This window comes from Urocampus carinirostris, chromosome 6 (assembly GCF_059441175.1).
Source record: "Urocampus carinirostris isolate Australia breed hairy pipefish chromosome 6, RoL_Ucar_1.0, whole genome shotgun sequence".
NCBI lineage: Eukaryota > Metazoa > Chordata > Actinopteri > Syngnathiformes > Syngnathidae > Urocampus > Urocampus carinirostris.
In genome coordinates, this window is record NC_142354.1 from 27571787 (window position 1) to 27587566 (window position 15780).

General features: G+C 39.8%; 1 protein-coding gene across 1 annotated transcript; it reads left to right on the forward strand.

The window, feature by feature from the left end:
• The first annotated feature begins 56 nt into the window (after positions 1 to 56).
• LOC148364453 (translocon-associated protein subunit alpha-like) lies at positions 57 to 13309 on the forward strand. The gene is made up of 9 exons (XM_088337204.1): positions 57 to 214; positions 2401 to 2522; positions 2594 to 2678; positions 2775 to 2902; positions 5165 to 5299; positions 7440 to 7516; positions 10320 to 10398; positions 12455 to 12548; positions 12637 to 13309. The coding sequence occupies exons 1-9, from the start codon at positions 145 to 147 to the stop codon at positions 12696 to 12698; spliced, it is 852 nt and encodes a 283-aa protein (XP_088193330.1). The 5' UTR covers positions 57 to 144; the 3' UTR covers positions 12699 to 13309.
• Positions 13310 to 15780: the final 2471 nt, after the last annotated feature.

A 15780-nucleotide genomic window follows, 5' to 3' on the forward strand; every position in this document is an offset into this window, starting at 1 on the left:
ACAAAATGTCCGTTCCTGCCCCCCCCCCCCCTAGCTAATGGGCGTGTCTGAGTTGACTTTGGTCCCGCCCCTTTCAACCGAGTCTCTCCCTTTCTGCAGAACGCTGATGTGTTACTAACTTGATTCTGCAAACACGCTGCAAAAATGTTCACTTTTGGATCAAAAGTGTTGCTCCTTCTCCTCTTGGCTTTCCCTTGTGGCTTAATAAGCCCGGGTAAGTTATTTGACACCAAATTTTTCCGTGTAGTTTTTTATTCTACACTGAAAAAGTCAAACTACTTCGACGTGGCAATTTTCCCACACGATAATGTGATTCCGATCATCTTTGTTGTTCCTAAACTGTCTTTCTTTATATTAAGAAACGTAAAACTTTATGGAATTGACCAACTGCAGTCAAAAGTGATTTTTGCTTTGTTTATCAAGAATGAATGAAAGTGATCGACGTCTGCTTGGGGTAAACGTAAACGCTTATTGCCAAAGTGGTCGGGAAAAGTTGCAATTATCTAGCAAGGAATTTAATATGTATTGTCTGTTTTTAAAAGTTTATATGTGCGAATGAAACAACGTTTTCTACTCGCACTTAATGGGACACGTCACCATAGCTCGTATTTGGAGCCACGTGTGACGTCAGAGGTCAAACCGCCCCACGCTTATTTGAATGGGATTTAACTATCCTTATTTTGATGAAATATTCCCCCACCTTTCCTCAAAACTTGCCCTGGCAATACAAATATCATATTGTAACATATATAAGGATTGAATGATCAAGTGTTTATCCATTTTTATGGAGCCATGGCACACTTTTTTATTTAAAATGATTAAAAAGGAATTCCAGGCACTCTTTAAACCTTTTTAAGCCTAAATTATCATGTTGTTTAAATTGAAAGTGGAAGGTGTTGTTAGTATTTGTGGTCACTGTGGCTCAGGGTGTAATAGGTTAACAATTTTATTGTAAATTTACATTTCACTCTAATTTAACCTGTTTTTTCAGGTTTTGTTGTATTTTTTTCACAAAGAATAGTAGAAATTATACACAAATGATCCTATAAATCGTTCAGTGGAATAAAAATGCATACCTTTTTCTGTTCTTTTTAAATCTAAATTATTAAAACAATATTTAAAATGTGAAGAATTATTAGCAAGATCTTTACTTTACAGTATTTGACTGTTTTTCATATTCTCGCGGTGCAATCTATAACACCTTTGAAAAAATGTTTAACTTTTGCCACCTACTGATATGGATGAATGTTACAGTTCCTCAGCTGATCAAATGTAAATAAATGTAAATGGTCTGCATTTATACAGCGCTTTTCAAGTCAATGAAGACCTCCCAAAGCGCTTTACTTTTTTCCCTTTTACACATTAACTAACCGATAGCAGCGTCAGCCATGCAACTATCTGGGGCTTTAGGGGTTCAGTGTCTTGCCCAAGGACACTTTAACATATAACACAGAGTAGCCGGGAATCAAACCTGCGACCTCTTAATCCCAAGATGATCGCTCTACCTCCTGAGCTAATACCGCCCCCATCACTGAAAGAAGTAATTATACTGAAAAATGGCATGCTTTTTTTGCATTCATAAATAGCAAAGGAGAAACTATTCTGAGATAAAGCAATGTAGGTGTATTTTTGCCAAAAATTGTCCATTACCTTAATTTGTTTCCTTACCATTGCGCTGGGAAACCTTGTCTGAAAATAACAAAATGATACTCATAAGTGTTGCATTATTTAAAAAAAAAAAATATCTGCTCATTGGGTAATAAAAGTGTATCTCTTTGGTAATTAATAATGTCTTTAGATTACATTTGAGTTTATGCTGCGAAATAAATGAATAAATACAAAAAAAGTTTCACATTAAAATAATTGCGTTTCTCTAAGGTGTAACTCTTTTTACTGCAAATAAATGTAAACATCTTTATGTATTTATTTATTTCAACCTGAGCTACATCGACTACACGGGCTGCATACAGTGGCAATTTGAATGTTAAAAATACCTATATTTGTGAATTTTAAAATGTATATATGTATCATTGAATTCATTATCTTCACGAGAGTTGGGAGGGAGCTGGAGCTCATGCCAGCTGACACTGGCCAATGGCCAGGGTACAACCTGGACTAGTTGCCAGCCAATCACAAGGTGTAATATTAAATCGAACATGCTAAATTCAAATTATTCAATAGTTTCTGTCAGCAGGTTTTTTCCTATTTTTTATGGGAAAAAAGTGTTGCGTGGTTAAAACAAACAAACTGAGAAACACTGCCTTAATTGATCCAGGTTATTGGTGTGCCTGTTTAATCAAACTAGAACTAAAGCGTAATTAATTGTTCCAGTGGTCAGCTATGTTTGAATGCATTCTGATTATTATACAAAATTATATTTTTATTATTATGTTTATGCAGGCCAAGTGTCTGCCAACACCGAATCCGCGGAAGACGTTGACCCCGATGCATCTGTTGACGAGGTGGAAGACGAAGATGACGAAGAAGAGATTCCCGTGGAAGAAGACCAGATCCAAAACTCTGTACGTAACCAAAATATCAATCGAGAAGCATCGCTTTCCGATGAGCTTTAAATAGTGATGTTTTTTCGTAGGATGGAGACGATGACGAAGACGACGATAAATCGCTGACTTCACACACAGACGCCGACACGACAATCGTGTTCACGACTGGGGAAGGTGTGTCGGACTCGAGCGCAGTTTTTAGTTTCTTTTTATGGCTTTCGTCATCTCACTTTTATACTCAAGTATCTTTTGTGTAAATGAACATTTTAGAGTTTCCTGCCAATGAAATCGTGAGGTTCCTGGTGGGTTTCACCAACAAGGGCAGTCAGGATTTCACAGTCGAGTCTTTGGAGGCCTCCTTCCGTTATCCGCAGGACTTCCAGTTCTACATTCAGAACGTGAGTTGGTTCAGATACAATAGTTGTTATAAAGTGGCTCCTCTACAAATTTTCCCATGAGTAATAATTAAAAACTATTTATCTTGTTACCTGTCTCCCCAAATCATCCAGGCTAAGCCTAAACTGCCATAAAACAAATCTTTCAAATCACTGAACATAAAAATACAGTAATAAGATACATAAGATGATACAGTGGAACCTCGGTTTTCAAACGCCTCTCAGTTCGAACAAATTGGTTCTCGACCAAAAATCTTGAGAAATTCTTGCTTCGCTTTTCGTTCGAACGCCGGTACGCTAGGGGCGATGCTGAGCGGCGTACGAGTGTAGATTGCCGCCACCTCTCGTGAAGAACTGTTGTCACGTGAACGCGCACTTCTTTTTGCTTTTGCTTTTAATATCGGTGAACGGAGTGTTTTAACCCCTAATTATGCCTCCGAAGAAGGTCGGTGCAAGCAGCAAAGTTGCTTCAGGTGAAAAAAGAAGAGTAGTGCGTACAACTATTGCATTTAAGAAAGAAATAATAGCAAAATATGAAGAAGGTGTGCGAGTTTCCTTTCTTTCGAGGGAATAGAGCATGGCTTCTGCAGACCACCAGAACGGTAAGAAATCCTATTCATAATTCTTTTCTTTATCCTTTGACCGCTCACCACTTGTTGTGGAGACCCGGGTGCTAAATGACGTGTAAACGACCTGATTTTTTTATTTTTACACGTTCATGTTTGCGTAATCTTTCGTACGGAAGTTTACGCTAACGCGAACGTACGATTAGCCTGGATTAGCTTCATGTTTACGTTCGTGGTAAACATTCAGAGTGTTGGAATGGATTAAAACAATTTTACATTGCTTTTAATGGGTAAAAACGATTTCAGTGATTGTACAAATCGGTTTTCGAACAGGGTTCTGGAACAGATTATGGTCGAGAACCAATGTTCCACTGTATTTACAAAATGCAAGTTTATTATGAGGAAGTCGGCAGTTGCTAACGTAACAGAGGCATACGCGAGGTACGTGAGGATTGAGGGAGCACGAGATACTGTTGATGATGTAGTGTTGTAGGCCGGCGGCGCCCATCACTCTTTAGGCGTTTTCTTAGGGCAGGGTTTTTTTTCCCGACATTACTTTAACTTTAAATCGGTTCTCAAATAGTGAGGCAGTCCCCCCTCTGGGGAGCGGGGGTGATTGGTTTGAGGCTCTGTCAAGGGAGGCGTGTTTGACCTCTAAGTTTCTTTGTTTTGATTGTCCCAGAATAAAGTGCAACTGCACCACCACTACACTGGGGGGCAATGGCATTCTCACTTGAGGGGGCGTATGAGGTTTTCTTCTTTAAGGGGAGGCATGACCGGAAATAATTGAGAAGCACTGCTTTAAATGAACTTGTACACAAACATATCTTTACAGCACAATTTGCCTTTTTACTGTTTCAGTTTTTACTTTTATTAACTTTCTTTTGACTTTTGAGATGGCAACACTTTTGCTTTCTTAGGGTGTTTTGAATAAAAACCTATCCAAAGGGATTTGTCTCTGCTTCATCTTCAATATCTAGATCTAGTCTTTCTAGTCTAAACTATTATATGAATCCCAAGCAAGTGTGTTCGTATTTGGCTAATAGGCTCTAAAGCAGCTGAACCAATTTTTGTGAGAATTTACACATTAGTGCGTTAGACCTCTGGGATTATCTTTAGCTAGGTTTCGAGTCAAGGCACCCCAAATAAATACAGACAAATCAATAAACATCTTCTTCCATGTACAAGCTGCTCTTGAGCTGCATGCGGTCATACTGTTCTTTGGCACTCCCTAGTTGCTCCCTGGCGCTTTTAGAAATCACGGCCACAACAACCTGGTTTAAGTAGAATGCCCGGAAACGCCAATCTCTGCAATGCCGGGCCATTATGCTTGTGTTATAGAAATGCGTAAGGCAAGTGTCAATTAAAAGAGTTGTAGCACCCCATCAATTGAAACTGTTTTCAAGGTCTCAATCAGTCTCTAGTGGTAGCGTCTGGAAATTCTCATAAATTGGGTTTTATTTAGTAAGTCAAGCAAGATTTTGCTAGAAACTCTCAATTTTTTTGTAACTTAATAGCTTGAATGTAGAGGGACCACTGCATGTCCCCAAAAGGCAAAAGAATGAATGTACAATGAACTATGTTTTTGTTTCATAAACTCCAATGCAAATCACTGCAATCGATATGATAGACATTTCAACCCACCAAGACATGACTCATTTTCTGGGCAGAATCAAGCACATTTATTTTGTATGTGTAGTTTACAGCTTTGCCACTGAGCACGGTGGTTCATCCCGGTGCACAAGCCTCCTTCGACTACTCGTTCATCCCAGCTCAGCCCATGGCCGGACGGCCCTTTGGTCTCGTCATTCTTCTCAACTATCATGACACTGAGGTTAGCACGTCAAGTTTTACTAATTCTGTCCCTAACGCCGGGAAGGTTTTCGGTTATGATGCATCATGCAGATATATTTGAACTCACAGTAAAATTATTTTAATGATTTATTGTAGAATACATGATGGTATATGACTATCTCCAACCTTTTTAAAGGCAAGAGCAACTATTTGTAGCTAATTAGCGCAAAGGGCAGTTTGATATACATTTCTAAAATAACAACTTATCATGCCATAACTCTTTAAATACTATGTTATTACTATGTTCTTACCTGGGTAATTAAATGAAGTAAGGTTAAATAGACTCAGTTAACCACCAAGAAAAAAAATATTATTGTAGAAAATCGCAATGACCCAGCAATGGTAAGCTATTATCTAAGGAGGTCCGGACCCTGGTGCCCACGGGCACCATATTGGAGACGCCTTATATAGAATATAATGTTAGTACAATAAATACACATTCATATGTAATGAATATTATGATATAATATACATAATCTTTGATAGTAAACAAATAAGTGAAAAAAACTAGTAAAAATCGAGGAGAAACACTGTTGTAATCTTTAAAAGAATCTATCCACCCATCTTCCGCTTATCCGGGGTCAGGTCGGGGAGGTGTCCAGAAGGTATCCTTATCAGATGCCCGGGCCGCCTCAGCTGGCTCTGGCGGAGGAGCTCTGGGTCTACACAGAATCCCTCCTGGATGACTTAGCTTCTCACCTTGTCCCTAAAAGAGACCCCAGCCCCCCTGCGGGGAAAACAAATTTCAGCCACTTGTATCCGGGATTGTGTTCTTTCAGTCATAACCCACAGTTCATGACCATTGGTGAGGGTAGGAACATACATCCACCCGTAAATCGAGAGATCTGCCTTTCCGGCTCAGCTTTCTCTTCACCACCACCGATCCATACAGGGCCCGCATATGACAGTAGACGCTGCACCAATCTGTCTGTTAATCACCTGTTTCACCCTACCCTCACTCGTGAACAAGACCCCATGAACTACTCCACTTGGGGCAGGATCTCATTTCCAACCCGGAAGGAGCATGTCACCCATGGTCTTGGACTTGCAGGTGCTGATCTTCATCTCGGCCGCTTCACACTCTGCTGCGAATCGCTCCAGTGAAAGCCTGAGGAAGCCAACAGCACCAGATAATCTGCAAAAAGCAGTGATGCATTGCTGAGGCCCCCAAACCGAACCACTTGACCCACCAAGGCTGCGCCTAGAAATTATGTCCATAAAAGTTCTGAACGGAATTGGTGACAAGGGGCAGCCCTGGCGGAGTCCAACTCCCACCGGAAATGACTCTGACTTACTGCCGGCAATGTGGACCAGACTCTGGCACCGGGCATACAGGGACCGCACAGCCCGGATACTCCCGAAGCACCTCCCACAAAGCTTCCCTAGGAATACCTTCTCCAAGTCCACAAAACACATGGGATGGGCAAACTCCCATGCACCCTTAAGAAGCCTGCAGAGTGTGAAGAGCTGGTCCACTGTTCCACGGCCGGGACGAAAACCACACTACTCTCTAATCCGAGATTCGACTTCCTGACGGACCTTCCCCTCCAGTACCCTCGAATAGAACTTACCAGGGAGGCTGAAAGTCTATTCAATACCAAATTGATTTTTACTTGAAATAATTGCATATTGCTTCATAAACAAATACCGAATTCTACTAATTCAGATTAATTTGAAGTATTGAATTACAGTTTCGAAAATCCATTAATTTGAAAGAAATAGCCTCAGTTATTGACCAGTAACTCCCTCCACACGTCATTTGGAATTTGAGAATCGATCATGTCCCTGATGTTAAGTAGCTTTTAGAATCTAAAAGCATCTAAAATTTAGATGTTTGTAAATTAATCAGTATTGTATTAAATTTTGAGTACATTGAAAAAGGAAACTTAGGTAAACTAACTCTTGTGAATCTCAATAGTATCAGTTAGAAGATTAACATTCATACCCAGTCTAAGTTTAAATATCTGAGCACAACAGTACGTTTACTATATTTTTTGTGTATATTTTTGTGATCATATACTTAACTAACCAAGTTTGGTTAATTTATATGTTTTTCTTTGGGACCACATTGCTTTAAAGACCTCAGAAATGTTCTAATCTTATCCAACTGTTGCCTTCAGGGACACATATTTCAGACTGCCATTTACAACCAGACTGTCACCATCATCGAGAAAGAAGAAGGACTGGATGGCGAAACGTAAGACATTTTGTTGTTCTTGTTTATTTGCTATTCAATATTTTTTTGAGAATAATCTCGTTGTGAAAGAAATTCCCAAGTGGTTTCCATGCAAATGAGGTGGGACTATCTAACCGCCTCCTACTGACTAAACCTTTAGCCTTTGCACTTTTAAAACCGAGGTTAAAAATTTGATTATTAGATATAAAAAAGTAGTTTAAAATGTTCTTAAATGTGTAATATTTTGGCCACTAGATGGCACTAATTTGTCTGGTACACGCAAGTGCCAGTAATGGATTGCAGATTGTGGCGCCAGTATGCCGGAAGAAAATGTCGCCGATGTACTGTAATCAGGGTTTCCCCGGTAAAAAAAAACAGAAATTCCTCAACCTATGTTTTTTTTGTTTTAATTAACACTGGTATGATGTAGTTCTTGTATTTTTGCTTAATATTCAAATATTTTTTTTACTGGATGACAGTTTTTGTACCACTAGGAGGCACTAAACACTACACACTGTCTCTTTAACGTGCTTACGTGACTGCTAGCATTAGTGACAGGCTCAAGGGCTGTAAATAGTTGCAGCGTAAGGGTTAATGCTAACGCATATAGCTTTCTTCTCCCGGCCACTAGCATTAGCCACAAGCGTAATTTTTAGCTAATGCTAGCTGCTCTTAGTGTGCTCCTTCTCTTTAACAATCCGGTCTCACTCAACCTGTGTTTGATGTTTAAGGTACAAATAAATCATCTGTGTTTGCAAGTAGCCTCTAAAAGTATCTTAAACATTAACAGCGTTTAGGCAGCTGTGAGGTTCATTCGATTCAGTCTGAAATGGTAAACTCAGATTGTAAACTAATGATACAAATATCTGAACTATGTAATTTTTTTTGTTTTATCAAACTATACGTTTTAACGTTAATAAAGAAAAATAATTGAGGATTAATGTTTTTTTATTTTAACCTAATTACTGTAAATTCCGGACTATAGAGCGCACCTGATTATAAGCCGCACCCACCACATTTTAAGAGGAAAACCGATTTTGTACTTACACAAGCCGCACCGGTATATAAGCCGCATGCGCCCACATTGAAAAATGTAACACAAACACAAAATTCACCCAGGCCCGACTTTAAGTCCCGCGATTGTAACTGAATATCCTTCATCAAAGTACACAGTCCAAAAATCACAGCCGGCAAAATGAACATAAAATGATACCGGTACTTAAGGTTTGATGCAGACCGGCAGAGTCCGGGTCCCATTGAAAGTAATCCAAAGAAAAAAGTGTATATTTCCAAAGATAAGGGTGGGAAAAATATATATCCACTATTGTCCGCCGTGTCCACAAACACTCACCTTTACCGGTCCCCACTTCACGTCAGCCCACATTTGTTACGCCCCTTCTTTTTAATTCGCCCGTCCAAAACATATCAGAATAAGTGTCCAAAATAAATACAAATAAATACTTTACAAAAATATACAGTTGCAAATACATATTATACATAATTACACACAAGAGAGTTTTCAAAGCTTTAATAATAATAATCGCTTTCATCCACTCCTGATTATGTGCCCTCCTCTCCGTCAAGCAGCAGACCGGCTTTTAGGAACCCGTTGGTGATGGTGGATTTTTTTATGCTGCCCCACACTGTCAGGATCCACTGGCAGACTTGCGAAAAAGTTGCCTTTCGCATGCATCCAGTTTTAGTGAAAGATTTCTCGCCGCTAGTCAAGCCAAGAAGTTGCAGTCTTCCTCAGCGCATATATTCCACCGGTCTAAATCTTACCTTTTGTACTCGAGCGCCGCTGGCTGCCGTTAGAAAAATTACAGAAATTGGCCGCATCACTGAATAAGCCGCAGGGTTGAAAGTTTGGGGAAAAGGTAGCGGCTTATAGTCCGGAATTTACGGTACAATCAATTTTTAATCTAGTCTCTCAGTGTACTTAAGAAAATCACCTCTTATTCATGTCCTCTGTATTAAGAAAGAATTAATTGGGAGAAGAAGCAAAACAAAAACAACAAACACATACTCTACATGTTTTCGTACATCTAAGTCTAGGATAACTGAATTAACTCTGAGCAAATGTGAATAATCGCAATTAAATGTGTTATCTCCTTTGAACCACTAAGGAAAAATGCATCTACTGTGAATTAGCTGACCACATGCAGCACGACTGCCTAAATTTCGTCAATTGGATGCAAAACGTTGTTTGCAGTCAGGCTTATATAAAATGATGTCATAGTTTTTAACTTTTTTAGGTTTCCCTGTAAAATAATAATAAATACATTGTACTTCGAAGCGCCTTTCAGGACTTCTAATGTCGCTGTACATATCGTAATAAACAACAATAAAGCCAGAATGAAACAAGCAAGTAACAAATAGCAAATATAAACACAAAAGAGTTAAAAGTGGGCGGTATGTGAGGCAGATGATCAAGAAAAGGCAAGTCTGAAAAGGTGAGTTTTGAGTACGGATTTGAAAGTGGACCGAGTGGCAGAATTCCAGGGGCCAGGCGTCAATGAGTTCCAGAGCTGAGGGGCAGAGTGGCTGAAGGCTCTGCTACCCAGGGAACTGAGACGGGCAGTGGATCTAGTGAGATGGAGGGAGGAGGATGATCTGAGGGTGTGGGATGGCGGGATGTGATAAATCGACTATGCTTTCTTTGTAATTCCACCTCATCTCTCAAACATTTGTTCATTAAACATACTGCATTTATCAAACGTTTGGATTTAAATAAAGAGAACTGTTTCTGTTGGTGAAACCGACAGACACACAGGCATAATTTATGTTTTAATACAATGTAATGTTTGTGATTTTTTTTTTTTAGAGTGTTTCTGTACATCTTCCTTGCTGGGTTGGTGGGGCTGGTTCTCTTTGCGATATACCAAGTCTTGGAATCACGCACGGTGAGTGTTGAAAATTAATCTGTTTTTTTATTGAAAAAAATGAGAAAATATAGACACAGTTGTTCATATTTTTTTTCAAATTTTTGCTTGATCCTGCTGCTAATGTCATTATTTATCTTGCACTTACTACATGGGCCTGTCTGCAAGTGCTTTTTGTAAATGTTGCCCAACCTAATATATATCTTTTCATCATTTTTTCGTGAAAGTCCCTTACTAAATGTTTATCCTGGGGTGCCACGTCCAAGCTTGTTTTGAACAACGTACACTACGTTGTAATCACTGACAATGACGACAACTCTATTCTAAATCTTAAAATAACAGTGTGCGATTGACCACTAGATGTCACTGTATTGTGTAGTGCAGGGGTCTCCAACATGGTGCCCGTAGGCACTAGGGTGCCCTCTAAGGACAGCTGAGGTGCCCGCAGACCTGTTCTGAAAATAGCTCACTGGTGCTGGGTCCACGTATTTTCCTAGTAATATAATTTGTTAGGGGTTAACTGAGTCTATTTAACCCTACTTCCAATAATTAACCAGGTAATAACAAAGTAACAGCATACTAGTAACATGAAAAAATGTTATTTTAGTAATTAGTAACAGAAAGTAGTTCTCGGCTTGAAAAAGGTTGGAGACCCCTGGTGTAGTGCAACCGAAAAAGAGTGCTAAAAAGAACAGGGAAGAATACAAACTACGGAGACTCAAAGTGACCAAATTGCACAACTTTTCTTCAAAAAAATTGCTAGCCTTCTGCAAGGTTTTGGGGTACCAGTAGCAGCAAGATGGCAGACAATTATGCCAGCTCCCTGTAGGTGAGGCTCATGTTTTGTCAAAAAAAAAATCAAAATGTTTGTCCTACAAGAATTTTCAAAATTGCATGCCTTTATGATTCATGTATTATTTAAATGTCGTTTCTTTTTATGAAATAAGGTTGTTTTGCCACTAGGTGCGAAATACACACTGTCCTGTTAATGAATTCTACTATTTGAATATGAAAAATGTCCGATTTGATAACATAGTTTATTTAATCCAATTCATCATTTACAACATATAGACTGATCAATCCAGTAAGAGATTGATTTTTTTGCACTTCTACTAATAAATCGTTTTTCTGTTCATCCCAAATGTGTTTTGTGATACAATGTTTGATCTTTTTGTATTTAAAATTATGTATGACTCCGACATCTTTCAACTGATAAATTTTACCTACACGATACATTTGTCCGCAATCCTATCATGTTATTACCATGTTGTAGTTATTTGAAGTAGGGTTTAAACAGGCTCAGTCAACCACTAGAAAATACACCTTAAATAAAGGCACCAGAGCAAGGGTGTCAAACAGGCGGGCCGGATCAGGCCTGGTCAGGGATTGAATTTGGCCCGCGAGAAAACACGAGGAGAAGCACAAGAGAAAAACGAGCTGCAGGTTGAAATGTGTCCACTTGTTGTTGCCAAAGCCAGGTGCCTCTCACAAACGCTGTACTTGCGTTTTTTTCTCTTTCTCTCTCTCTCTCTCTCTCTTCCTCCCTTTTTCTCTATTCCTATTTCTCTCTTTCACTATTTCTATTTCTCTTTGGATTTCTTTCTTTCTCTTTCTTTTCCTCCTCTCTCACTATTTCTTTGTATCCCTTTTGTTTTGCTCTCACTCTCTCTCTCTTCCTCCCTTTTTCTGTATTTGTTCCTCTGTCTCTTTCTTTTTACCTTCTTTTGCTCCCTTCCTTTTTTCTCTTTTCTCTCTTTCACTATTTCTCTTTGGATTTCTTTCTTTCTTTTCTTCCTCTCTTACTATTTCTCTTTGTATCCCGTTTCTCTCTCTCTCTCTCTCTCTCTCTCTCTTCTCTCTTTCTCTATCCCTCTGATCTACTAGTCCAGCCCCTGAGAGAATGTTAGTTTTGTCTTGTGGCCCCCGAATTAAAATGAGTTTGACACCCCTGCATTAGAGTGATTCATGGGGCACATCGGTGACCCCTGCTTTACATAATAACATTCCACTATGCACTCAATTTTAAATTTCTTTTTTTTACTGGATGAACAAGAAGGTTTTGAATACTGTCTTTCAGAAAAAGAGAATCCCGATTAAGATAGAGAAGGGAACTGGAGGCATGAACGACGTGGACCTCAGCTGGATTCCTCAGGAGACTCTTAATGCCATGAGTGAGTTATACTACAAAAATCCTCCATTGATTAAAAATCAATTGTGTTAAAATCCATTCCCCCAAAATTTGTGATTTCTACCTTCCAGAAAAAGCCTCTCCCAAAACGTCACCGCGGAAACGAACCAAGCAGACGGCAGGAAATAAATAAAGCTCGTCGCCTTCCTTTCAGTCAACACGAAGTCCGTGAGGATTTCAAACCTCGTTTCTCCGCACACGTGTGGCGGATTTTAGACTTTTGGGACTTGGATTTCTTTTCCATTGGTCTCAGAGTTGATGCCAGTTGAACCAAATTGTTGTTCTTTTAAAAGTCCGCTTTGTTTTTTGTGTTACAGTGTTCTGCATTGAATTGACGGTAATGGCATAGAAATACTGCTCTGTGAGGAGAAAATGAAGCTTCATGAAGCACATTGTTTTTTTACTCCTCTAGGTAGCGAGCTTGGTTTTCATTGCAACAGAATTAATGCTGCAGCTTTAAAACCAAACATGGAAGTGAGTCAAAATCAAAATCGGCAATGCTTCATGAAACTTGGTGAGTTCAACACCATCGCGGATTTTCACAGAGAGCCCGAAAATCGCCATCTTTATCGTCATTGCTCTGTGAACAAAAATACAAAGCTTCCTTTTTTCTAATCCGTTGGAGTAACATTTCAAATATTGTGGGGTGGTGGCAGCTGCAATTTGAACAAATAGTTTTTCCTGCAGAATGTTACATCGTCCCAATGGGGGCTTTTTGAGAAAAATAAATGTGACACAAATAAAGGGGGGATTCTTTTTCTATTTTGTGACATGTAGCTACCGTTTGTTGTATTATTTACACAGGCTGAATAGCGATGGGCTGATAAAAAGGTTGGTACAGATTCAAGGGTTGCAATGTTAAATTTTTGATGCATCAAATAGGTTGGGAGAGGCAGGGTGGAAGCAGTATTTGAATATTATTGGCGATAAGTGTGGTGAAAGTAACAAATTTCTTGCTGTCAGTAGTCAAAATGGATTCGGGAAAAAAACTTCGTCCTCAAAGGTACTGTGCGTAATATTTGACAAGATGTCTCTTTTTGGTGTTGTGCAACCGAAAACAAGTGCTAAAAGCACACGGAAGTATACATAGTATGGAGACTCAAAGGAATCATTATTTTCCCTTTTTTCTTTCTGAAAGAATAGTGGGAAGGTCAAATATGTCACGACCGGAACAGACAGTGGACCCAACTGTGTAACGTTTCTCACAACACTATATTAAGGGATCGGAGGATCAGGGAGAGAGGAAAAAGAAGCATTCTAGTGCTGGCTGGGCAGGTGGAACAGGAATCCCCTGCGGATGGTGACAGGTGGCGAGGCGGACAGACAGGGCTGGAGAGCAGAGCGTGGTTGTGGATCGGAACAAGTCGGGTAGCTGGGACAGGAGAACAAAGCGTGGTCAGGGATCGGAACAATTCGGGTAGCTGGGACAGGAGAACAGCGTGGTCAGGGATCGGAACAAGTCGGGTAGCTGGGACAGGAGAACAAAGCGTGGTCAGGGATCGGAACAAGTTGGGTAGCTGGGACAGGAGAACGAAGCGTGGTCGTGGATGGGAACAAGTCGGGTTGTTGGGACAGGAGGACAAAGTGTGGTTGTGGATGGGAACAAGTCGGGTAGCCGGGACAGGAGGACGATGTGTGGTCGTGGATGGGAACAAGTCGGGTAGCTGGGACAGAAGAATAGAGCGTGTTCGTAGATCGGAACAAGTCGGGTAGCCGGGACAGGAGAACAAAGCGTGGTAGGGGACCGGAACAAGTTAAGTAGCCGGGACAGGAGAACAAAGCGTGGTCTGGCATCGGGACAAGTCGGGTAGCCGGGACAGGGGGACAAAGCCTGGTTGTGGATCGGAACAAGTCAGGGAACTGGAGACGATTGGGAAGCCAGGGGCTGGTGACGGGCGGATAGTTCGCTGACGGACTGATAAATAGTGACTGGTGAGGAAGCATTTAGTGAGAGGGGTAATTAGGACACGAGTGGCAGCTGGGGCTGAAGGAGTGAGCACAGGTGAGGGTAATCAGAGAACAACTGACAGGACTGTGACAAAATAAAATAGGAAAAAAGATAGAAGAATAAAGAGGATAATGAAATAAAGAAAAACGACAATGAAATGTTTTTTTGAATAGCCCTTAATCACAAAAAGTTTCAAAGGGTCACACAGATTATTATTACACCATCCTCTGATGTAAAACCTTACATGAGGGCAAGGAAAATGAAACCTTGAGAAGTTACCGCAAACAAGATACTCCCCCTTCCAGGATGACCAGGCTGCAACGGATGTTGCAATATCAAACTACACAGATATCGTCAACATGAAACATATATCATTCAAATCATAAACTATGGAATATAAGTGTGTTTTAAGCCTAGATTTAAATAGTTCCACTGATGTTGCAGATCAAATCTCAGGGGCAGAGCATTCCACATCACCGGCGCCCAAATAGAGAACACTCGCGAACCTGCGGTTCTCTTCTTGGCTCTTGGGATCTCTAGTAGACCAGCATTTTCAGAGCGGAAAATAACAAGATAATACCCAAAATGATCTTGCAGTGGAACACGTTTTTTTCACAATGTTCTATAGGTTTTTTGTTTTGTTGAAAAATTATTGTGATTTTGTGGAAAATAAGTGAAGAAAGGTTTTTGAAGGTAGCCTTAGCAGCAAGCAGTAGCCAATCATATCAGCTCCCTCTAATGAGGATCATTTTATGTCAAATAAATGCTAATTTCCGGTTTGCCACGTATTTAAAAGAAATGCATGTTTACGTTATAGTTCTTTTTTTCTCTTGTTATAAAAAACAATATTTTTTCTTAATGAAGTTTTTTTTACCACTAGGAGACGCTGGTTAATGCACACTATTTAAATCCAACATATTAGCCGGAGTTGGCAAAATGTTAACTGCAATACTACATATCCCCGCTAGATAACGCACTTTCTTATTCTCAACGCTAGAAAATATCTTTCGGTGTACTGTATGATTATCATAAAAAAAAAAATGAGCAGGCCAAACAAATAACGATTCCAAGAACACCAAATGTTGCAACACAACATCCAAAAGCAAAACCGTACATATTTATTATATTATGTAAAATGCATAAATACATACTTTTGTACATGCAGTACATCATGTAAGAGAAAGAGGAAAACAACATCTGTTTGAAAATTAGAGTGAGAAAATAAAAACTTATTGAAAACACATTATATACACCACTAATTCCTTAA